This window comes from Nelumbo lutea, chromosome 1 (genome assembly GCF_056320005.1).
Source record: "Nelumbo lutea isolate HS-2025 chromosome 1, American lotus-T2T, whole genome shotgun sequence".
Classification (NCBI taxonomy): domain Eukaryota; kingdom Viridiplantae; phylum Streptophyta; class Magnoliopsida; order Proteales; family Nelumbonaceae; genus Nelumbo; species Nelumbo lutea.
The window spans coordinates 208,791,393-208,817,319 of record NC_142684.1 but is presented as its reverse complement, the minus strand read 5'-3'; the positions used below and the strand labels follow the sequence as shown (position 1 = coordinate 208,817,319).

General features: G+C 36.4%; 1 protein-coding gene across 1 annotated transcript; it reads right to left on the bottom strand.

The window, feature by feature from the left end:
- Positions 1-15,574: 15,574 nt before the first annotated feature.
- On the bottom strand, positions 15,575-18,540 carry LOC148880692 (putative purine permease 11). The gene is made up of 2 exons (XM_088974309.1): positions 18,400-18,540; positions 15,575-16,908 (listed from the first exon to the last, which is right to left on the bottom strand). The coding sequence occupies exons 1-2, from the start codon at positions 18,443-18,445 to the stop codon at positions 15,809-15,811; spliced, it is 1,146 nt and encodes a 381-aa protein (XP_088830435.1). The 5' UTR covers positions 18,446-18,540; the 3' UTR covers positions 15,575-15,808.
- Positions 18,541-25,927: the final 7,387 nt, after the last annotated feature.

Genomic DNA, 25,927 nt, shown 5'->3' with positions numbered 1-25,927 from the left:
GAGGCTCCCCAAGAAGGAGACGAGCTCCAACCTAAACCTCTAGACCTCCAAAAACTCCTCACCCATCTCCATCTAATTCCATCATTTTGGATTCTTGTAATAGCACAATTTCGGGTTTTTCCCTTCGGAGTAGGTCTTTGATCACCCTTCTCTTTCTTGCACTCCCTAACCCTCTTACATTCCAACTAATAATTTTTATCGAGATAAAATAGCAAAAACACCCATGAAAAGGCCATAATCTCCTCATTTTAGGCCCTTCCTCCTATCTCCTCTACCACTAAATTCTAAATCTCTCTCAATGTCTGAGATTAGCCTTTTCACTTCAGATCTTTTTTTCTTCTTTGTTCCTTTTTTCCCCCCCCCTTCCTAATATAACAATTATCCTCCTTCTTTTCTCCATCCTTTCCAGCCAATGTCTGAGGAAGAATTTTACCCTGCTCACACTTATTTTGGCTACAACATCTCTCTAAGAATCCTTCCTTGTTTTTTAGTTCCTCCATCATTGTACAAATCAACTCCCAAATTCTGTCCGCCTCCCACTTACTACTTCCTTCCATCACCCTCTCTCCTCCTCCCACTATCACCCTCTCTCTTGCATCAGAATCTCCTGAATGGGAAGCTGGCATATCTGTTACAGGCATAGCACACAACTCAGTACCTAAAAAAGAATTGACACCCATACTTGGTAGGATGGGGGTAGGACTAGAATTATTGGAATTTAGTTGTTGACAGGCAACAAATGGTTTTAAGGCCTTTCCCCTTTTTGGACAAAGTTGTGAAGTAGACATAGTGAAAGAATCACTTCTTGACGACCTACCCACTTGGAAATCCTTTCTCTGTGTTTTCGACATTGGAATACCCACATCCATCCTCACGGCTGATTCTTGTCCCTCTCCACCAACATCGTGTAATTCATTAGACTTAGGGTTAGCTCCCTCGACGAAGGGAAGAGGAGTTTTCACAGCTTTAGGACCATTGACAACCTACCCACTTGGAAATCCTCTCTATGTTTCCGACACTGGAACCCACATCCATCCTCATGGCCGATTCTTGTCCCTCTCCACCAACATCGTGTAATTCATTAGACTCAGGGTTAGCTCCCTCGACGAAGGGAAGAGGAGTTTTCACAGCTTTAGGACCATTTTCTTCGCCATTTCTAGCCTTCCCGCCACCTTCCTCTTCAATCTCTTCCTCTAAAAACAACAACTCTGTATGCAAACTTTCTATTTCAAGGAAATCATTGTTGCTTTTCGGAGACAGACTTCCCAAGCTTACAGTTTCGTCTCTATCAGAATCATCATTGCTGTTTTCTTCACTCAACCAAACTTCAGACCCTGTTTTTTTCAAATCACTAGGCTTCAGGTATCTTGGGTTGCGCCTATCTGGTGAGAGACGGTTCGCCAGGTTGGATGGGACCCACTATAGAGAGCCTCGAAACTGAGAGTCTTGAGATTTTGCGCCTGAATTGTTCGACCAAAAGGAGGGGTTCGGGGTAGAAGAAGATGGACGCTTAATCTCGTCTATCAGCTCATCCCTCCTCCCAGTCACATGCTTACTTAAAGGGTCCCTTGGCCCATCTGTCTTGTAATGGGCCTTAGGCTCAAAACTTGTAATATAAGAACCCAGCTTTAAAACCTTTACTTGAGTTGCCTTCTCCAGCCCACCAGAAAAGGGATCCACTTGACTGGGCCCGTTTTCTAAGTCTTTTCCTCTCACGTGACCTCTTAACAAGTCATGCCCCCCTGTTTTAATGGTCGAACCAGCAACCCTCCCTGTCTGAGGTTGCTGGTTCAGCCCTCTCTCTTTAGACACTGGTATATTTTTGTCTATTTCCCCTGACACCACCTGCGCAAAAGAATTGCCATTTGTCATAGCCTTTTCTTGCTTTCTACAGGTTTGACCTTCCATCTGCCCCAAAGCTTTTTGTCTTCCTGGAATTTGTTGGCCCTTTTTAGTGAAACATTCATTCCCATTTGAATTAACCAATCTCACAAGTCCACGTAAAGCTTCTTCTTCCTCCTCCCCTCCTACCATACGAGCCTCCTTCCACAGCCCTGCTTCAATGGAGGATGCTAGCCACACAAGACAAAACTCCCCTCTGTTCGTACCTCTACCTTTCGTGGAATGTCTTCTGGCTTCAAACCACTTAGCAGGATTGCTACTGAATAAAGATCACCCCAGAAAGCTCCTTTCAAGATTCCTCCACACAATACTGCTATAGACTCTGCTACTTCTTGTTTCCACAGATGAAATGGCAAGCCTATTACACGCACCACCACACCTTCTTCGACAAATAAATCCTTGGAGTTGGATGTTGGATTCCATTTAAAGACTGTCAATGATCCGAAATCAGCCTGAATATTGATAGCTGATATTTCCAATTTATTTCCAATTCATTCTCTACTGGATCTAGGAGGGCTTTACGGTTATCGAAGGGGGTTACTATGAAGACACTCTTCAGCTTCAACCTGGTTGCCAGTAAGTCAGCTACCCTCCTCCAATCATTAACCTTTTCCTTGGCTTGTATCACAAACTTACTATCCCACTCCTCTCTCTAGACCTCCCACCATTTTGCATTGGCCTTTTGTTTTTGCCATGACCACTGGCCCTTGTTCTACCCTACTGTTGCTGAGATATGCCTTCTCCTCCCTTATGGAGGCTTTTTTATCATTTGCTACTCTTTGAGCTAAAAACCCTTTGAGGAACCAGTCAACTTCCCCCCATCCTTGGCTCTGTTTTCCTGCTGGTAGACACACCAGTTGCCTTCGTCCCTTACCAAAAAATTCAGCCAAAGCTATGAAGAAGCCTTTTCTATTTCTCTTACATTCAACAACATATCTTCTCCCTTCTAATGTACTAAAATCCTGCCAATTTATCTGCTTACCTTTTGAACAGGCTCCAGCTATGAACTCTCTTAGCCACTCGATCACTTCTAATCCTTCCAGCAATATTGTACCCTTTTTCGCTTCCCTTACCTTCAGGCTTATCTGCTATGAACAGGCTCCAGCAATTTATCTGCTTACCTTTTGAACAGGCTCCAGTTATGAACTCTCTTAGCCACTCGATCACTTTTAATCCTTCCAGCAATATTGTACCCTTTTTTGCTTCCCTTACCTTCAGGCTTATCTTCCCCTTGATTCTCATCTCTTTGAACAGGATTTTTTTTGCTTCTATCTTCAAGGATCTCCTCCATTCCCTTTTGATGTCAAAAAACTTTTGTGAATTGATAGTTAAGAGAATAGTTTTCCGAGTGCCTTCTTCATTAGAACCTCCTCAGTGCACAGCTTGTTTTCGGAGTGCCTTCATTGCTATAAGAAACACTGTTAAGACATCTGGAATAAACTAAAACAGGTTTGGGAAGAAATGTGATGCAGGCTTCTCCGCCCCTTGTACTACCAATTTGATATATCAAGTACATTGTGCATGTGTACCCTAACCATATTATGGATGTTATTGTTTGATTTATTTACTGGTTCATTTGTTTGTGCTAGATCTTGTTTCTTCCTTATTCTTGGAGTTGATTGATTTTATAGTCATGTATTTAAAAAAACATTAATGGCCCACAGTCCAACAAATTTGCTTAGGATAACAGAACTGCACTAATTGTGATAGATGGTGCATGAACGTATTTTCATTAGGGTTTTGAGGTGGGGTTTTCAAGTATTCCAGTTTGAATAACTGGTAAAAATAGTTTGAAAATGAAATTGCCATTGATCTCTCAACTGCAGAATCTGTCTTTAATGTCAACCCCAACCTTCTTGAATAATGTCTCAGCCTTATCTTAGAAGGTTTAGTGGCTGGATTTGTTTGTCTTTAGATATGATAGGTATCGTCAAAGATGTGAAGGAAACTATTGTTCAGTGCCTGGTTTTTCTTGAGTTTTAAGTTTTCTTTAGATATATAGTTTCAAGAGAAATATGAATTATTTCTCAAATAGACCTATAGCTATTAATTATAATTTATTTCTCAACTATTCAAGAAGATTAATTTTTCTTATTATACACTATGGTGTTCCTAGAAGAATACCGATATTTCACAGGAGTTTGCATGACCGAGAATTTGATGATATGCTAAATCTATTTCGGTTATTGTCAAATCAAAATATTGGAGTTGGGAAGGATAACTACATCTGAAATCAGAGAATAATGGTTGTTTTATAATCATATCCTTCACTAGAAATGAGTTGAGCTAAAAATAGTAGTTTTCCTGGCAAGATAATTTGGAATATTGTTGTGCCATAAAATGTGAGCATGTTGTTATGGTTTACCTCAATTTAGAATGTCTTAACTATAGATGGCTTATTGGGAGCTTGCGGGTGTTGATTATTTGTTTGCCCACTGCAAGATTGCCTGAGGTTTGTTTTGTGAAACCATGTTTTGAAGGTAGCCAATTTGCTCTAGGTAGTACCTCATTCATTGGTTATGCAATACTGTCAATTATATTGGTAGGTATGTGAAATTCATATTTGTTACTACTACCTGTTTATAATAGTTGTAGTGTTAATTACTTTCATTATAGGAATCATTGTATCATAAGAACTCTTGGACTAATTGGTAATTCAGTTGTTCATGTCATGCTTTCTAATCGTATAATACTTGGAGAAATGAGGTGAATGTTGCAAGAGAAGATGACAAACAAAAAGAAACGTAAATCCTACATAATAGGATGGAAAGTGATTGATGGATGCTTCGTGCTACATGCTGGAATCATGCCTATTACAAATGTTGGGTCTCTTTCTAATTCTAGAGTCTCATAGATGCAGGAATCATCCCATGCCTAATACTACCTTTGGATGGTAATCTCTTACAATTGGACATGTGATTGTTTTGTTCTATACTTAACAAAAATGAAAATCGACACTTCTATTTGTAGGCCAAACTTGGGCACCAGTAGAAAAGCCCATGCCAGCAAAAGTTGGTCAATGGACCTTGATTTTTTTTAATGCTAAACCAAATGTACCCTCTTTTTCTTTATTATTCCAACACTCGTGGTTTTTCATTTCTCTGAGATTGGTATCAACAAGAGGGAAAAAAAGAGGCACCCGGTATCTGCTCATGTAGGAATAGGCCATGTTCTCTTATAATTTTACTATTGCAACAGCATGATTCAAATGTAGAGCGGGTAAAAGTGAAGATGTTGAAGTATGGCACTGATTATAAAGATCAACAATAGAAGCCTAGATAGTGGAATTCTGATATTTTTTGGACAGTGAAGATGTTACTACTTCAGCCTTCAGAACTATAAGGAATGTTTACTAGCATAGGAATAGTACATATCACCAGATCATGTAATTGGATAGCTCGTAGCCTATTTTGCATGTAAATATCAAATGGATTTTGTATTTGAAGCAACTATACTCCGTGTACATTCTCTAACCAGTTGGATGATTGGATCAATGAAATCACTGATTTTCTTTGCCAAAAAATGTACATTTTTTAGTGACCTCAAACTAAAAGGGCTTATCAAAAAAAGGGGGTTTGCTTATTGTCAGTATTGTGGTATGTATGGCAGGAAAGGAATTTATACATTTTTTAGCAGAAGGAAAAAAAAATCAGAATTGTGGTTTGCAATCTTAGAAAATTACATTTATTTATTTATTTTTTTAATTTTTCAAAGGTGCTTGATGACACGACTTTTCCTGGAAAATTATATCATCGTTGAGTTAGATTCCTTTGGTTTTGTCGATTTTCATAATTGGATGTCTATTCATAATAGTTAAAATATTTGATTTGATTTTTATTTATTTATGTAAAATATTCAATTGCACGTGCCACTCTACTAGTTACTTATTATATAAAATTGGTTCGATTGTTATATCATTTGGTGAAGTTTTTCATCATAAGGCCAAATCTCGGCCTCTCAATTCACATGGGACTGATGTCATGTTTCAATTGGGAAAATACCAAATTCACAGGAGGGAGGGTGGCTCGTAGAGGTTGGTTTTATGGTTAAGTATAAAACTTCACGAGATGAAGGGTTTGACTATGATATGGAATCATAAATGTGGTAGCGAATAAGGTGTTATTAATCAAAATTCATGGGTGGGTTTTCTATACCATATTTTTTCTGCATCATAGATTTTTCCTCAAATCTTATATACAATATTAAATTTGAATTTAGATATAAGGGTCACTTTAGTTCACAGGAATAGGGTCTGAAATGGGAATCAGAATGGTCCAATTGTTTGTCTGGGCAGAATCGGAATCTTATTCTCATTATTAACAGAATGCCTCCATCTGAGCTTGGGAATGAAAATCCATTCCAGCTAATACGGTTCCAATTCTAATTCCCATCTGAGCCAAACAAGTGGGCGGAATGGACCATTCCAATTCCGAGGTATATCCAATTGATCCAATTAGGGGTGGCCACGAGTCGAACTCTTCATGAGCTATTCGATCTCAGTTCGGCTTAGTTTCAACCGAGTTTCAAGTCGAGCTTGAGACCAATTTACATGCTCGATTAATAAACGAGCCAAGCTCGAATATATATATATATAATAAAAATATTATAACTCTTAAATTTTTAAATATCAAATAAAACATATTTTTGTATATAATTTTTTATTTTTATAAAACATTTTTTCTTAAATCGAGCTTGAGTCGAGCCGAGCTCATGCTTAAGGTTCTAGCTCAAACCGAGCTCGAGCTCAAGGTTCTAGCTCGAACCAAACTCAAGCTCGAGCTCGAGCCTCATACTATTCGGCTCGGCTCGGTTTGAATCCATCCCTAGATCCAATCCCTATGATTATTAAGCATAGATATGGTCTTTACTCCCAGGAGAGAATTTTAACTGGACTAATCAGCGGGGAACGGAGGGTGAAACTCCCTATTACGATACCTTACCCTCTTCCTCTTCCTCTCGATCCGTGGCCTAAGCTTCTTTTGGTGAAAGCCTCTGTCTATGCTGGAATCTCTACATTAATTCTTTTCCATTCAACTAAGAAAAATAGAAAACCAGTAAATTACAACATATTAGAGTACAAGGGTTTCTAAGTCAATCCACAAATATACTCACTCAAAAAAATACAAAATCTGATCTGGGGTTCTGGAATGAATTCTAATATGTATTACTTAGTTCTGGACCAGGTTCGCTTAGGCCATATATGCACATCTATTTCACTATTTGCTTCTCTGTAGCAATACAGGATAGTGACTTTCGAATCATTTCCAAGTTCCAAGCAATTCCAGGACCTGTTGCCCATTTAGGTGGTGGTTTGAGAGCTTAAGTGGCCAAAACTGTTTGACAAAGAATCTGTATCAGGAGCAAGTTTCCTATATATCCAAGGCTCCAAGCCTAAGGAAGGACATATCTGATAGCCCACAATTCATCAGTGTCATTACAAGTAACTTCCATCTTTGTTTTGAAAAACCTCTGCACCACCAACCCAAGCCAGGTTAGAGCAAGACAAATAAAATTGGCTTATTACATCTTATTTGTCTGTTATTTGGTTCTGGAGTCATTGCAACTTGCAACTAGGAATGGCAACGAGGCGGGTTAGGGGTGGGGATCACATTTCCTATCCCCAACCCCGATTATAAATGCTTTTTCTCAACCCCAATCCCCATAATTTTTTAATTAACATTGTTTTTTGAAAAATAAATTTACTTAAAATAAAAGAAAATTTTAAAATATAAATAATATTTTAATATATATGGCCCTGGTCAGGGTTTCCTATTAATCCCCATCCCCGACCCCATTGGGTCAGGGAGGTCGAATACTTGGCGGGAATGGGGAAAATTTCTATCCCTAATTGCAGAGCTAGTGTTTTTGACCCATTGTTGACCCTAATGGTCAAACTATTTGAATGTCACCCATTCCTGATTTTGGATCCATGTTTCCTAAAACTTAGGATTTGGCCAAAAATTGTTGATTGGTCAAAACTTGTTCAACTTGGTAGTTGAACCAATGGTCCATTCGATCTGGTCACCAGATCACGGGTTACACACTATATGTATGTGAAAAATTTTGGAGTCTGTAACTTTTTGTGTTCAATTGGTTGTTCAATTGAGTTGATCTTTATATTTATTTTGGATAATTTTTTGAGCTTTATGCATTCCAAGGAGGGGTGGCCATGAGCCGAGCTTCTCACGAGCTATTCGGACTTGGCTTGGCTCGGTTTATCTGAGCTTTGAACCAATCTTGAGCCTGGTGAAGCTTGGCTCATGAGGCTCACAAACCTAATTGAGCCTAGTATAATAAATAAATAATTTTTATTATATATTCATACATACGTATACATATACATATATATATATATAATTTTTATTATATATAATAATATTTTTATATAATATTTTTATTTTTATGTATAATAGTAAATAATTTTTATAATTCTGATTTTTTTGAATGTAAAATAAAAAATTATTTTTATATGTATAATTTTTATTTTTTAGAAAAAAACTTGGCTTGCAGTTGAGCTCGAACTTGCGAGCTTTTGAACAAAGCCGAGCTCAACTTTTCTAAAAAAACCATTATTTTACCTCAAATTCCAATTTTAGCATTTTTATAAACATACATACATACATATACATACATACATACTTGGTGATTATTGGAATCAGTGATTTCCAAAAATCACCATTTTTTGTTGTTTGATATCATTTTTGGCATGTAAATCGATTTTTTTCAAAAATGAGTATGAATTTGTTTGGTAGTGAACTATCTATATCAATATATTAAGCTAAAATGTGTAGTAAGAAGGCACGGGGAAATGGAATCTAATAGTATTTGTTGCCTTTTACATAGAAATTACAAGAATGCCACTCTCTACAAACTCTCTCTTTTGCTCTTTTTTTTCTTTCAAATTACAAGAATGCCATTCTCTCCTACCAACTCTCTCTCTCTCTTACAAATTACAAGAATGCCATCTCTCTCTCTCTTACAAATTACAAGAATGCCATCTCTCTCTCTCTCTCTCTCTCTCTTTCTCATAAATTACAAGAATGCCACTCTCTCTCTCCAATTGAGGAAGACCTCAGCTCAGCATCTCGGTTGCTAGGGGACCTACAATCAAGGGTAGTTGAGTTCGAGCCGAGTCGAGCTCAAACTTCTAAGCTCAAGCTGAAGTTTTTAATTCGAATCGAGCTCGAGCTAGACGACACCTTGACCACTGAGGGAGACCTCGGCTCGGCACCTAAGTCACTAAGGGAGATCTTGGCTCAGCACCTCGACAATTGAGGGAGACCTCAGCTCAACACCTTGTCAAACTAAGGGAGACCTTAGCTTGACACCTCACCTGCTAGGGAAACCTTAGCTCGACACTTTAGCAGTTGAGTGAGACCTCGGTTTGCCACCTCAGCAATTGAGGGAGACCTCGACTCGACACCTCATCTGCTTGAGAGACATGCAATAAAAAATAATCAAACTCAAACTTTCGAGATTTTGACTCAAGTCGAGGTCGAATTCGAGCTCAAGGTTGATAGTTTATGAGCGAGCGCCAAGGTATTATTTTTATGAATTTGTTTGGTAGTGCACTAAAAGTTATTATTTTTACGAAATCAGTGATCTAAAAGGTATTTTTCTCATTGGAGTTACTATTCAGTGTATTGTACTCACATGCTTTAGATACCATTAACGGCCCGAATGATAAATTCATATCAAACGATCTAAAATATCACATACAACTGTACTGTAGACATTGCAAAAATTTCTCAGAAATGATCGCAAAATAAAAGGGATTTTTAGACTGTACCCCCAAAAAAATGCATAAAATATCACAAGAAAGAAAATTAGCATGAAGTAACATATTCCGTGATTTGTGATGCACTGAATCATTGCCTCTACATTACACGGTATGCCATAAGAAATCAGCCAGAAATCGGGGAATCACCGAAAATAGTGATCCCTCCTTTGGACCTGATTTCAGTGATCGTTTTTCAACGATTTCTCAAAAATCAAGAAACTCGGTTACCAAACAAAAAATTAATCGGCGTTCTGAGGAATCGCCGACGTGAAGGGAGAAACAAAGAACTAATAATGAAATCATTTAACTAGTTATTATTACTGACTATTGATTGGATTCTCACCGGCGACGTTAGAAATCCAACGCCTAATCAATATCAATAATCCAGGGATGCATGCCGGAACCCACGTCCTCAGTGACGGCCGGCCGGGGCGTTTGGAAAATAAATTCCCACCATCAGCAAAATAAATAACTAAGTCTCTTTCCCTCCCTTCCAGTGTCTATATAAAGTCATGGCCTTCGACGGGCTGGAACAAGCTTTAGCAGAAACCCGTCTCTGATTTCTTTCTCTCTGGTTTGATTTAGTGGAAATCTTGGCTCTCAACAATTTGGCCGTCGTTTTAGCGGTTTCATGGCTCATGGTCATTGGAATTTCCACGGCGGGGGCGAGACAACAGCCTCTTCAGCCCTGGTACAACCTCGCTGCACTACTCGAGGTTGGAGAAGGCGGCATAGCCGATTGTTGGACTGCATTCCTTGAGCTGCGATCATGCACCAACGAAATAATCCTCTCTTGAACGGTAAACCTTATCTCGGCCTTGATTGCTTCCGAGCCATCCACATCATCACTCGACAGTGCTGGCCTTCCATGCTTACTTCACTCGGTTGCACTGCCGAGGCCCGAGGAGGGCGACGTACTCCGAGACTACTGCGACGCAAGCGCTCCTCCCCCGACTCCGCAAGTGGTGTCGCCGGTGCAATCTCCACTTGATCTGGTTCTCACCGGAGTGGAAGTTATGGGTAAGGCCAAAAGACACGTAGAGCTACGTTCTAGGAAGGAATGTCCGGGTTTTAAGTTCTCCTTTTGCTGTAGTCGTTAGTATTGCTCTATTTTCTGAGTGTTGGTTTCAGGTTTTGAGTGATGTTTGGTTCTGAATTTTCGGTTTTTTATTTTTGAATTTTAGATCTCTCCTATAAAAATTCCATGTCAGTATCAAAAGCTCATTGGAGACGCTTGCCTTCCGAGGATGAATACTATGGCTATGTTTGGTTTGGAGGAAAAAATAGGGAAAGGCTTGTATTAAGTTTCTTTGCATTTCTCTTCCTTTCCCTACTTTTTCCTTCAAACTAAACATAGCCTAAATGTCTCCCGCCTTGGAAATATGAGAATAGGAGGAAAGTAAAACGTTTCCTTACTTCTGAGCTCAACATCTTTGCTCAAATCAACCTATTCTTCTCAACTTTCAACCAATCTCTACATTTGAGATAAGCAAGTTCTGCAATCAAAATCTTCTCACCACATTCATCTTTCATCTCATTTTGTTTTTGCTTCAATAGGTTCTCTTCCAAATGTTCAGGTTCTTACCCAAACACCTCAGTCTGTCAGTCATTCCAGTTTCTCACTTCTTTGTTCAGAGTTACATCAGTTTGAGACTGAATAAACAACAAAGAATTGAATATCCCAATCTTTTGAGTTTCAAAGCTTGAACTAGGTTTGGAACAATTGCAAAGACTTGGTTGGAATTTCATCTCTCGAGATCATATCCTATGCTATCCAAACAAATTGAATGGGATATCTTGACACCTTCAATTACTTTGCTTCTACATGTATCAGTCCAAGGTTTGATGATTTTCTTTTTCACTAATTCTTTTGCTGGTTGGTTTTAAAGCCATTCAGTCAAGTTTTGACATGTGAAGATGGAGATTTGAAGCCATTTGGTAAGCTTTGCTGAGCAGCACAACGATATGTGCTATTTGGTATGTTTGGCAGAGGTTTTTTAGGTTGTTTTTATGTTTCTTTTTTCCCCCTTTTATTGCATTGTTTTGCTTGGTTAGAGATGGGGATGGGAAGATGAGGGACTGAATGGTGAGTCGTTTTGTTTTTAATTTCTATATCGAAATGTAGGTTTTATATATTTTTTTTATTTGATTCCCTATGTGTGGGCCAATTAGATCCATTTTTTTCTCTATTTTTTGTAATGAAGCATAGTGAGGTGTGGGACATGAGTTTATGCATCATATCCCTGGATGCAAACGGATTAGATTGGATTTGAAATTGGGGTATACCTGAATCCGGTCCAATAGAAATAAAATTATAAATTGATAATTAATAAAAATTAAAATCAATTTAAGTATAATAAAGATTTATATAAATTTATATAATAATAATAATAATAATAAATCAATTAGTAACATCAATAAATCTATATTTACTAAAAATAATAAAATTACAAAACTATGTAAGTTTCATTTAAAAATAATATATTAAGAAAAAATAATAAAATAAAAAGCTTAATTACAATTTACTTAAATTACAATTTTCTTGCCTATAAGGGCAACTTTTGGGGGTTGATATTAGGGATGCAAATGAATAGGATCTGATTCAAATCAAGGTATATTCAAATCCGATCGGATTTGTAGGGTTCAATTTGAATTTAGATCCTATTAGTAAGTTGGATATTTGGATCTGATCCAATCCGACTTGTATTCTTTAAAAATTAAAAGAAAAATAAAATATATTAATTTAAATAAAGTAAAAACAAAAAATACAAGTATTTTTTAAACTTTCGTCATATAAACATGCTTTTTATAAAAAAATAATATAACAAATCTATAAAAATATAATATAAAATATATTTATAAATAAATAATATATATATGTATTTTGTATATGTATGAGAACCGGATAGGGGATGATCCGAATCCAATCCAGATGGATCTTATTATCCGATTAGGGGTGATCCGAATTTGACCAAATAGGATCGGATCTCCGATCGATTGCACCCCTAGTTAATATCCATTTAGAGCATCGATAGAGGGGAATTACTTTGGATGGGCAACTTTTTAAAAATAATAGCAAAAAGGGGCACTACTTCAAGTTGTCCATGTACAGTATGGACTACTGTAGCTATATACATTTATTATTCCAAAAATGTCCCTATAAATACAACCAATGTAACTTTCACTTTTTCTTTCAATTTACTCTTTTGAACATGAACTTCAAAGTTTATTGTAGTTTTCATGGAACCGAGACGAGAGAACAAAGTTTTCTCCATAAAAATCATTCTATTTCTCCTCTTTTCATCTGTTTTTATATGTTTTTGTGAACTTATTTTCTATTCTCTTAGATTTTTATCTCCCTTCATGTTAGTGCAGCCATTTAACTTTCTTTATCTCTTTTGTGTTGGACAAAGGGAGCGAGTGCTACCTTCCGCCACAAATAACATGGAGCTAAGAAAACATGGAGAAGATAGGGAGGAGATTCCAAGGGAAGGAGGCCGTCGTCATCATGTCATTTCTTCCTGCACATATGTTAAAGGATTTTTAATTTTGATCCTTTTTTTTCAAATAAAATTTTGAGTTTAATTACATATACCAAATAAGTAGAAATTCCCCCCTTTTCCTACTATCTGGATAAATCAAGGGTGATCGAAACTTCATTTGGTTTGTGGAAAAGAATGTATATGTGTTAGGGGCTGTTTGCCATGTATCGAATGCCCAACATTATAAATACTGTTCAAGTAAGATAAGTTATTAATGAATTTCTTTTCAAATTTTCTTTTCTTTTTTTCTCTTTTCTAGTATTAAATTATTCATGGTTTAATATTGGCAATACCATATATGTGTTATATATGTTTTCAGGGGTTGTTTTTCATCTTTCTTTCAAGTTGGAGCAAAGGTTTCACTTTACCTTATTTATTTATTTTTGTAATTTCTCTTTTAGAATTATAGTAGCCACCTACTTTTGTTGCTTCTGGTCTCTTAGACTCCTATACCATGAATGTATTTGTTATTTTATCTCTATTTATTGATCTATAGAAGAAGACTCCAAATTCTGGTTATTAGAGTGGAAAATCTGAATCTATTTGGTCTTAATATGGTCATGGGTTTTATAACAATCCCAAATATATCTCAAGATGCAATATTTGATTGCAAATAAATAAAGGAAAAAAGGATTTCCTAGTGTTTCACTTAGGAAATGAATTTGAACAGAGATGACCAACCTTTTTCTTGAGAATTAGGGATGGACCATGCTTTTTCTGTGTGTCTGCGTTTTGATTCCGCGCTTGTTGATTGATACTGCTGCTATTTTACATGAAAAACTATAAAATTGTGATTTTTTTAGAAATGGTTCATTTTCCTTCATTTTAATTGCAACCAAACAAAGACTCAATTTCATTGCCTCTTTGAAGAAAGACATTGCTTGGGTTACTAATATGATAGAGCCCATGTAAAGCACGACTCTCATATCAATTCTCATCTACCCCAACAACATGGGATTACAAGTTCATAGAGTTATCATTATCTTGTTGGAACGTACTTTTGTTTTGAATTTGTGTTGTGATTCATCTTCGTTCTTGGAAGGAAGCCCATGTCAAGCTACCTCTCTTTGCATTACAAAATAAAAACAGCTACCATTTCCTCCCTTCACTTAACCAATTTTCTTGTCCCAATTGAGGTCTTTTTCCCCTTTCCCCTATTAACTTTTGGGAGGAAAATATAAAGGCTTCCTAGAGGTCTCCACTAATAATCTAAAATTTAGTTCTCTACTAGATGACACAAAGTTGTGAATTGGAGCATGTGATTTAATGATAGAAGAATTAGATCCCATTTTAAGTTTTAGTTTCTATACTTCTATAAATATATGCCGAATTTACAGGCTTGTTAATGAGCATGATGCCACCCATTTAAATTGTTGGTTCCTACCTTACTTACAGGAAATGAATTAGCTAAGCCATTAGCTAATCTGAGTATTCATGTAAATGAGTAGTTGAAGTGTTTGGATAAAGCCTTAGGATATTGGGAAATATGGCTCATAGGTTAGGTTCATTTTGTGGGTGGATTATTGTATTCTAGGCAGAGTTTAAGCTATATGCACTCTCCTAAACTTAACCCCTATATCTCAGTTTTTGAAAACCAAAAAAAATGTTATTGAACCATATGTGGCCAAATTAGATTAAAGTTAATCAGTTTGACCATTAGTGTCAAAATATACATCAATAAGGATTAGTAACCCGAATACGAAGAGTGGAATGGTCACTTGACCCCTATATCTTGTAATCTAGGGTTGACAATATTTTTTTTTTTCAGTTTTTGAAAACCAAGAAAAATTATTGAACCCATAGGTGTCCAAATATACATTATAATGGTTAACAAAGAAAGAAATGGGTTTAGTTATGAAATGATAAAAGTTTCTTTATTGCAACATGATTTTTAGCTATGACATAAACACAAATCCCGAGAACGAAATATACCTTTTTAACAATGATCAACTTTGGGTGCAAACATGTCTTGAAATCTGTATTTGCTGTCATTTTGAAAACATAAATGCATTCTTACCAAACACTAGCAAAACTGAACCAGAGTGCAAATATGCACTGAACAGGCATTTGCACTCTTTGCAAACTGAGCTAAGGCTGTGTTTGATTGCAGTACAATTTTATTTGCACTGGTACAATGTATGGGGAGTGCAAATGAAAGTAATGCAAATTTTGGTTTAATTTTACTTTGGGTTTTACTTCATTATGCTTCAGATCTTATTTTACTTTATTTGTACTACAATCAAAGAAAATAAGGTACATTTTGAAACAAAAATAAATCAGAAATTTCACTACCATAGTATTTCATCAATACAAATTTATCTGCACTGCAACCAAACACAGCCAGGAAAACTACCCATGTCCTAACACAATCTTTATTTTTTCATTTCTCCTCAGTAAGTCACTGCAAAGAGTGTCAGCTATATGTGTTTAAATAGATAAACATGATCTTTTAAAATAGAATCACTGAACAGTTCCTCCATGGGAGGCCCTACTTTGTGCATCTTCCTCTAATTTCTCACTGTAATAAAAAAAAAAGAAAAAAAAACACTGAAGCATCTCTCTTTCTCTCTCTCTCAGATCTCTCTCAAGACATAGACTCGCAAGTTATCTCATTGATGTTAGTTTGTTTTGGCTTCAGCTTAGAATCATCAATATAATGCTGATACAAATAAGAAGCAAATCCCCAGATTGCCAACAACATGGCCACCACCTTCACCCCATCCATCTTGTCATGGAAAACTATCACAGCAGCAACGGGAACAAGAGGCAAAGCCAAGGTACTAATTACATTGGAAAAGAGAGAAGACACCACAAAAATCAAACCCACAACCCCCACAGAGCAAATCTGCCAAGAGACAGCTGTCCAAACCAAAGTCATCACATAAGATACTTTCCCCTTGCCAAATTGGTCCATTTCTTCCTTCAAGCCTTTCCATTCACCACTGGCAAAAAGGCCCACAATGCAAGCACAAGTTGCAACTAGGGATGTAAATATTTGCATTTGCAAGACTATAGAGAAAGTTTCCTTTTTCAGAACCTTCTGGAAGGAAAGCTGCATGAGGGAAAGTATTAGGGAGTAAAAGGCAGATGCACCAAGTGTGCATAGAAAACCAAGCACATATTTTCCTTTAGAGACTCCTTCAGGTTCTGAAGAATCAGAGCCAAATGCAATGAGGGAGGCAGATAAGGTGAGGAGAACTACAGAATTAAATATTAAAGCAGTGAATTTTTGGGAATTGATGAAGAAGGAGAAGACTGCATTGAAAGCCAATTGGCTTGCACAGATGAGGGAATAAGTTGAGGCAGAAAGGTACAAGAGCCCAACTGAGTACAACATGTTGTCACCAACTATAAGTATGCCAAGGAACAAATAGACCACAACAACAGTAACAATAGAAGGCTGTGCAGAGTTGGCAGAAGTTGTGGAAGGATTTTGGGAGGATGAAAAGAGAAACAATGGGAGGAGGAGGATTGGAAATGCTGCAGTTTGGACAAGTGTGGCCATCCATGTACTATTTCCACCTTGGTCATAGTAGAACCTTCCCAGAAGAACGGCAACAGATTGGCCGATCAGAAGAAAGGCAGTGTTTAGTGCCACTAAGAGCCACCAACGCCAGTTCTTTGGTTTGAGGGGTGGTTGATTGATAGCAATTCCATCTTTAGGCAGTCCCAGTTCTTGGTTCTCTGTAGTAGAAACCGTACAGAACAAGAAGAAATTAGTTTATGTATAAAGAGGTGTTCCTTTAATAAGATCAATGCAAATTTCTTAAGGATAACAGATGTTATGTCTAACCAAATAGTGAATGACTCTAATGGTTTCAAGTTACGATCTGGTTGACCATTTCTTACTTGGGTACTTGGTATTTGGCTTTCGCGAACCTGCACTTGACCTAGACCATTGTATCCCTTCTTCCCCATGTATCCATTTTTGTTAGTTTCATTATAAAATAGATAAAAAAAAAATTTATGTGAAGTATTTCAGCTTTATTCTACACCTTTTACAGTATAAACCATGTTTTCACCCATATGACATTGAAACAACTGCAACCTATAAAAGAAGATATTAGCAATATAAAGTACACAAATTCCAAAATGGTTCACAGAGGGGAGAAAGAACACAACATACTGAAGCATGGTTGTGTGTCATTGAACCTTCTTGGCAGACGACGCTTCATTGACCGAAGCTGACGAGATGTTCAGGTTTGGAGGACTATTTTGTGAATGCTTCTATCAAAGCAGATGAGAGAGAAAAGAAGTCGGTTAGAGGTAGAGGAAGAGGGGGTAGGGGTAAGGCGCCAGCTTGACCTGCAGCCTAGTCTTCGGGGCTTCGAGGAGTTTTTTGAGGTTGTTTTTGCTTTGTGGCTTTCTGGGTGTTTTGGTTTTGGTTGGGAAGTGGTCAGTTGTGTGAGTTCTGTCTGTTTTTTCGGGCTTTCTGAGATTTTCGGGTTTTTAGGCTCGGTTTGTACTATTCTCTCCCTAAGTTATAATAGGAGAATTTTCAAAAATACAAATTAATAAAATTGAAATAAAGCAGTAACCCAATTGCTTACATTATTTATAGGAATTGGATAAAACCAAGAAACCTTTTGCTCTTCAATTGGTGGAAGGTCGGGACTTGTTCTAAGAATTGTCTGGGAAAAGCAATTTAACATACTGTGTCTATAATCATTCCTTCCAGAATAGATTAAAAAAATATAAATTGTTCCTTTGCTTTTTTTTTTTTCACTTTCAAATTTCAAAGTGTGAGTAATAACAAATATTTATCAAACCTATTAGCATATATGAATAAGTGAGTAACAAGCCTTGTCGAAACAATGAAGGAACCAGTTTTGCTATATTTGGAATTTGTGGGTCTGTGGCTTTTGAACAAACAGGAGGCACACTGTTTGGTACTGATGGAAACAAATTAAAAGCTTGCTCATCTTTTCTGGTTTGGTTGTCAGAACAAATAGGCAGGTCTGTGACTTCATCTTTTATCTCTACCAATCGAAAACCCAATATTTATTTGCTGAAAAAAAGATATTCACACCTTTATATGAAATTCAGAGGAAACCCCGAAGGGCTGTTGCTACCCCTTCTTTGATGATCGAAGGATTAGAAAACTGTATTAGGGTTATGGACTTTCTGAAAAATCGATAGTAAGTAATATAAGGTCAGAGAGAGAGAGAGAGAGACCTGATATATTGAGTTGCGCTAATCGAACCTCCGCCATGGTCATCATGGAGAAAAGAACTGGGCGTCTGGGCGTCTGGGCGAGATTGAGTAACTGGAGCTTGGAATAGTGGGAGGAGTTGGCGTCGGGTGTTTAAAGATGGAAAGATGAGCAAGCCAAGCCGTTAGACTTAGAATTGAAGTTTGTTGCGAAATCTTGTCACTGAACCTTGCCAACTGTACAACTGGGCCCCACAGTTAGTTAAACTGGCTTGTATCGTATGAATATGATATCATCCATGGTTCCATGGCCATCCCGTTAGCCCTCCAACACTGGGATTTTAATCCGACGCTTCTCATTATCTTAATTGCTTTTTGTTCTTGATGTATCACAATCTCGATCTCTTGAGTCTTGCTTGCTTGCTGTGTATGAAGTATAAACTTATAAACCATTATAGACGAAAGTCGATTACGGAGCGGTGCCTCTGGGTGTGTGGATTGTGTGAAGTCTCACCATCGATGGCATGCATCACAATGAGGTTGAAGCTTGAAAAAAGAAGGGAATACACACGTTCTTCTTCTTGTGACCAAAACGCCGTTGGATATGTTTATTTTCACCATAACCCGATCCTCCAATTCTTCCATCGAGTCAAATCCGACCCAAAATCAAGTTCAAAGTATTGATACGCCCGTGTGTCAGTGGAGGCATATTGGTATTAAAAAATAGAAGGTCTCAAAACACTTGTAAACATGTGTATTAGGACCCCAAAGATATGATATGATACGCCCAAATGGTATCAAAATTTTGAGCCTTTTCTAAAATAACGTATGGTTTCTGAAACTGCTGATCAGATGATCTTATAGGCAGGTTCAATCCCATGCGATCTATTGCATTTTTTATAGTACACACTACTAAATGTACACATACATTGCACATGGAAATTTTAAATTATAATAACAATTATTATTATTATTATTATTATTATTATTATTATTATTATCATTATTATGAAATTTTGTATTCCATTTACCTCATAAATAAAAATAATTTTTAATATTAGAAATGTTTTCCACAAAATTATGTACTTTTTCATTTTTGTGTTCTATCTTTTTTAAAATATTTATTACTCAATTATGACATCATAAGTTTATTTGGAAAATTAGATCATTGACCCACCATATAGATAGGAAGATAGCTTTGCTTTCAGATCAATTTTAAATTATAAATTTCACCTACATCATATAAATAATTTTTACTTATCACACTTAATTTTTGTTTGATATAATTAATTAATATATAATATTAGAGATGAGTCCAAGCTTTTTATAATGTTTATATTCTTTTGATTATTTGTAAATTTTTATTTCTAAAGATTTATTACTTAATTATCACATAATTAGTTAATCCATTTGACCCAATTAAACCACTAACCCAACATTGACAATAGCTTTATTTCTAGGTTGGCTTCAAATTTTGTATAACATTTCCATCATTGGTAAAATTAATTATTATGTATAATACTTATTTTTGTTTAATATAATGAATGTATAATATTAGAGATGTATTCAATATTTTATTTTTTATAAATATATAACATTAGATATCTGCCCAAAAATTTCTCTATTTTTTTAATTTTTTGTGACTTTTTGTATTTTCTAATTTAAAAATTTTATTATTTGACAATGACATCGTTTCATTTCTAAGTTGATTTTGGATTTAACATGCCATTTCCATCATTAATAAAAATACTTCTTACATTTCATACTCATTTTTGTTTAGTATAATAAATATACAATATTAAAGATTTTATTTTGAAATTACTTTTCAAAATATCAATTTTTATACTATTAAAATTAATGTTGTGGATTTAATTAGTAGAATTTACTGATGACAAAAATATATCTTAAATATAGGATTTAATGAGAGAATATACCTTAGATATGAGATTCAATGAAAGAGAAAAGGAAAATAGTTTTAATTTCTATATTTTTTTTGCATTTTATCTATTTTTGAATTTTTATTATTTAATTGTGGCAAAATGGGTTGGCCCATTTGACTCAAAATGATTTAACTTCTTACCACCACCTAGATGGAAACACTGTTTTTCCATATAGACTTTAAAAGATGCGTTTTTATATTATTAGAATTATTAATTTATTATGTATGGATTTAATTAGTGGAATTTAGTATGAGAAAAACAAAAATGCCTTAAATATATATTCTATTGAGGATAATGGGAGTTAATACCTTAAATGTGGGATTTAATTAGAGGGAATTGAATGCATCGAATAGTAGAATTCAAATTGCATTTTCTACCCTCACAATAAAGAGGGACCATATTTCAAAAAAGAAGGTATTTTAGTCAAGAAAATTTCTAGAAATTTTAGACGCTATTTGTACTTGTATAGTAATATAGATTTTAAAAAGTCAAGGACCATTAATTTAAATTGGAATTTGATTTATAAATTTTAAGTATTACTTCCCCTATAGAGTATAGACACAAACCAAGAATAAATATAAAATTATATCTAAACTTTTAAAAGTTTATGAAGTTATAAGTAGACTTGTTTAATGGTTGGGATTTATCACATTATTAATAGAAAATGTCTAAGCCTCGAGCCTAGCCCTAATATAAATTTCAAAGCCCGAGCCCAAAGCCTAGTATATACTATTAATATCTTAGTTTTATCTTTTAATTCCATTTTTCTACTTGGTCTTATCTTTTTTATTTTTTGAAAAGATCCCACAGGTAAAATCACTCCTTCCCAAAATACAATTATACACCTAAGTTTAAACAAAATAAAAAAAAACACACACACAAAATACAAGTTATTACTTAATATTTATTGATAATAGTTTATACTATTTATAATAATATTAGGCTAGACTTAGTCTCAAGCTAGGTTCTTTAAAAATAGGATATTATCTAAAACTCACCATGGCTTTTTTCACATTTCTCTTAAACTCACGATGACTTTTCAAAACCTCTAGAGGGACCCTTGTTAGTGAGTTTTAATACCCAAAACTCACCTTTCATTAAATTTTTTGTTAAATAATTGTTAATGATCGCTAATGGAAATTGTCCACATAATCATTTAATATTTTACATGATCAAATTATCCCTGAATGGCCAACCGACCTTATTACATTTTTATAACAAAATTATCCTAATGCCAATATATAATAATTAATTATAAATATATATTCCTTTGTTTAATCAGGATTGGAAGGGTTAATTTGGGTTGGGCCAGTCTTGGTTTAGACATTTGTAAATTGACCAAAACCAAACTGATCAAACTATATATATATTAACATTTTATATTTTAAATATAATATTTTTAATATAGGAGAGTGGAAAAGTTCCCATATTTCTTAGTCTAAAATATTTTATATTATAAATTTAATTTTTTAATTTACTTTTAATAATACCAGTATAACTTTTTAAATTTAAATTTAAATTTTAAAGTTTAAATCTTTTAAACTGTCGACCAAACCGAAATTTGACTCAAACCGATGCAATTCAAGTTGGTTAGTTTTCACTAATGGTCGATCAGTTTCAAGTGACCAACTTCCCAACCCGAGAAATCCCCCACTCCTAGAGGTGCTCATGGTTCGGTTAACCGAACCATGGGGCATATTTTGTAACCAAACCAGTAGTACTGGTTTTTGGAAAACCAGTAACCGAAACCAAACCGAAACCTATCGGTTAACCAATTGACCGGTTTGGTTAATCGTAGGTTTGGTTTGTCGGTTTTTTTTTTACAATATATATTATAAAAATATATAATAAAAAAATATAAATATATATATAAAATATTATATTTTAAATAATAAATAATCTATCATATATTATAAATATATATTTATGTATAATGCATATTTATTTATTTATAATATATACAAAATATATAAAATATATAGAAATATATGTATACCGATCGGTTCAATTAACCACCGGTTTTCTGTATTGGTTAATCGAAAATGAACTGGTACCTTCAGTTTTTCAAAAACATTGACCGACGGTTCAGTTTTTTGATTTTTTTTCTCACTCCTACCCACTCCTAGTTGTATTCTAGGTATTTTAATTCAAGGAAAATTCCAAATTAGTACCCTTTACTTTTGGGGTAGTCTCAGTTTATTATCTAAACTTCAAAATGTGCCACTGTAGTACCCAAGACTTCCAAATACTGCTAATATAGTCCAAAATCATCAACTAACATAAAGTGACATGTAAAAAGACAAAATTTCCCTTGAAATGTCATCTAATTTTCTTTATCTACCACTTCCACATAAACCAGTCTCTCGAGGTGTGTCTACTCGAAGCAATGCCTTTTATAGTCCTTCGTAGACGTTTTACATATGGAAATTATAGCAGTGCAGGATTGTAATACCCATTTGTGTAGCCATGCAGCATCAGCTGTGGCCTGTCCACAGTTCCGCCCTCTGCTTCACTATCTTTGCCCAAGCCCCCAAAGAGAAAGGATTTTCCAGCTTTGGCATTGATTTCTTGACGGGAGGTGTTTTTGTTGTTGTATGCTCCCATTGAGTGTGTGAAGCTTTTGATCCAGAACCTGAATAAAATGATCAAGGCTTTCAGAACCTGAATATAAGGTATTACAGATTGTTTCAAAAGTTTTATATTTTTAGAAGTTTTTAAGTCGCACATGTGATACGTATAACTGATAGTTAAGGAAAGGTAGATGCTAAATTAGCACGTTTTAAAAATTAGGGGCCAAAATGAAACTAACCCCCCAAAATAGGTACTAATCTGCATTTTCCAAAAAAGAAAAGAATCGGCCAGAAATCGAGGAATCACCGAAAATTGTGATCCCTCCTTTGGGCCTGATTTCAGGGGTCGTTTTTTCAACGATTTTTCAAGAATCAAGAAGATCGGCTACCAAACAAAAAATTAATCGGCGTCCTGAGGAATCGCCGACGTGAAGGGAGAAACAAAAAGGTCTTTCGACTTCTGACTTCTGCTGAGTACGAATGTGAAGGGAGAAACAAAGAACTAATAATGAAATCGTTCAAGGTTTAACTAGTTATATTATTACTGACTATTGAATGGATTCTCACCGGCGACGTTAGAAATCCAACGCCTAATCAATATCAATTATCCAGGGATGCCGGAAGGCCCGGAACCCACGTCCTCAGTGAACGGCCGGGAAGTTTGGAAAATAAATTCCCACCATTAGCAAAATAAATTACTACGTCTCTTTCCCTCCCTTCCAGTGCCTATATAAAGTCATGACCTTCGACGGGTTGAAACAAACTTTAGCAGAAACCCATCTCTGATTTCTTTCTCTCTGGTTTGATTTAGCGGAAATCATGGCTCTCAACAAGATGGCAGTGGTTTTAGCGGTTTCATGGCTCATGGTCATTGGAATTTCCACGGCGGGAGCGAGACAACTGCCGCTTCAGCCCGGGTACAACCTCGCTGCACGACTCGAGGTTGGAGAAGGCGGCATAGTGGATTGTTTGACTGCACTCCTTGAGCTGCGATCATGCAGCAACGAAATAATCCTCTTCTTCTTGAACGGTGAAGCTTATCTCGGCCTTGATTGCTGTCGATCCATCCGCATCATCACTCGACAGTGCTGGCCTTCCATGCTTACTTCACTCGGTTTTACTGCTGAGGAGGGCGACATACTCCGAGACTACTGCGACGCAATCGCTCCTCCTCCAACTCCACAAGTGGTGTCGCCGGTGCAGTCTCCATCTGGCCTGGTTCTGACCGGTTTGGAGGTTATGGGTTAGGCCAGAAGACACGTAGAGCTACGTTCTAGGGAGGAATGTTCGGGTTCTAAGTTCTTTTGCTGTTGTCAGTAGTCTTGTTCTGTTTTCTGAGTGTTGGTTTCTGGTTGAGTGATGTTGGTTCTGATCGAGTTCTATAATATATTATAATTACAAAATCACTGTTTTTCTTTTCTCGTTCTTAATCCGATAAGCAATATTTGAATGCGATCAACCATGAAGACGAGAGGAGCTGAGGAGGTGGCAAGTGAGAACGCTATGCCATGAAACCCAACACCCCAGTTCTAGCTAGCTAGACCTTAGACCTCCAACTTTCCTCCTCGGACCGATGGAAATCCGTCATTCTCCTCCATCCAGTGAAGAGAATACGAACGCTACTGTCGACCCTCAGTGGATTGGCTCGATGGTCGACGTAGATGCTTCCATCATACCAGCCATGGGGTTGACAGAGAAAGCCTGCCCCCCCGCTTCCTTATCATCGGAAATCCCTTCACGATTTCTTCTTCCAGGAACACGTCGCCGGTTAAGCTTACAGACGGAGCTGTTAGAGTTGGTCTGGATGCAGGACGTTCTAACAGCTCTTAAATAAAATTATAAACTCAACTGTAACCTGAGGTGTCAGAGGCACCGGCAAAACAGGCAAAGAAGTGTTCTAGACGTCTGCATTCATTGTGGCTCCAAATAAACTACTCAACTTTAATTTGGCGGGTAATATGTAGATGTAGTGGCTTGCCGAGTTCGGCTACTTCAAACACTTGCCGGAGAATCCTTTCCGGCTACTTGAAGGGCCAAACAAACGAGGACAGAGAGGAAGATTGATAAATCAAGAAAAAAATCAAAGATTCTAAGCAGAAGCAAATATCCGTCCAAGAAAAGAATCAAAGTGATGAAAAGAAAGAAGTTCATCGCTGATCTTCAGTTCTTAAATTCTTGAGACCTCACCAGAACATGCTGACTTTTAATAGCCATGCATGAGTTTGGCGACTGTTCCAGGAGCGGGGGTTTGCCTGCATCAAAGCACTCCGCCACTCCCTCTCTCTCGCTGAGTCCGCGTTTTGCGCACCCGTGGGTGCATGAAAAGCGTGAACCCTCAAATAGGAGGTGTGCACGTCACGTCACCAACTTCATACTCATGATGCTGACGTTAACGGGATTCAAGCGTTAGCTACTTAATTGAATCCGGTTGACTAAACACAAAGGGACAAATAGAAATGAAAACCAATTATTTGGGATTTGGGATTTCATTTGACCGGCAGCAAGCCTTCTTGTCTTCTGCCTCCTATTCTTCTTCGAATCCTCACTTGTTCTTCTCTTGTCAAAGGTCCATTAATTGTTCCGAAGCCGGCGGTTATCAGTCATCAGAATGAAGGTCCACCATTGGAACAAGCACTTTCCCTAATGTATCATCTTCATCTAAGCCCTACCTTGTTACTAGATCACCGGCGACCAACACCAACCGACGTCTAGCGGCAAAGAATCAACCGGTGACCAACAGTGAGCTCTTCCTCTTCCTCCTCGTCTGGCGTTTCTTTTAATTTACTCTATTCTTGCTCATGTGGAGTGTGGTTTTAAATAGTTGAATAAGACTACTCTATCCTCTGCTGTGACACTTGACAAACAAATAGAGATTCATTAAGCAAGAGAACAGGGAGACATTGGAAGTTTGCAGTTTATCTTTTTTTTTTTTTTTTTAATTCCATCTCAAAGACTCACTCTTATCCAGGGAGCCATTTGCAAAGGCAACTATGCGGTTGTTTGTTCTGTTCCGCTGTACAAATAGTCATATACAACTACAAT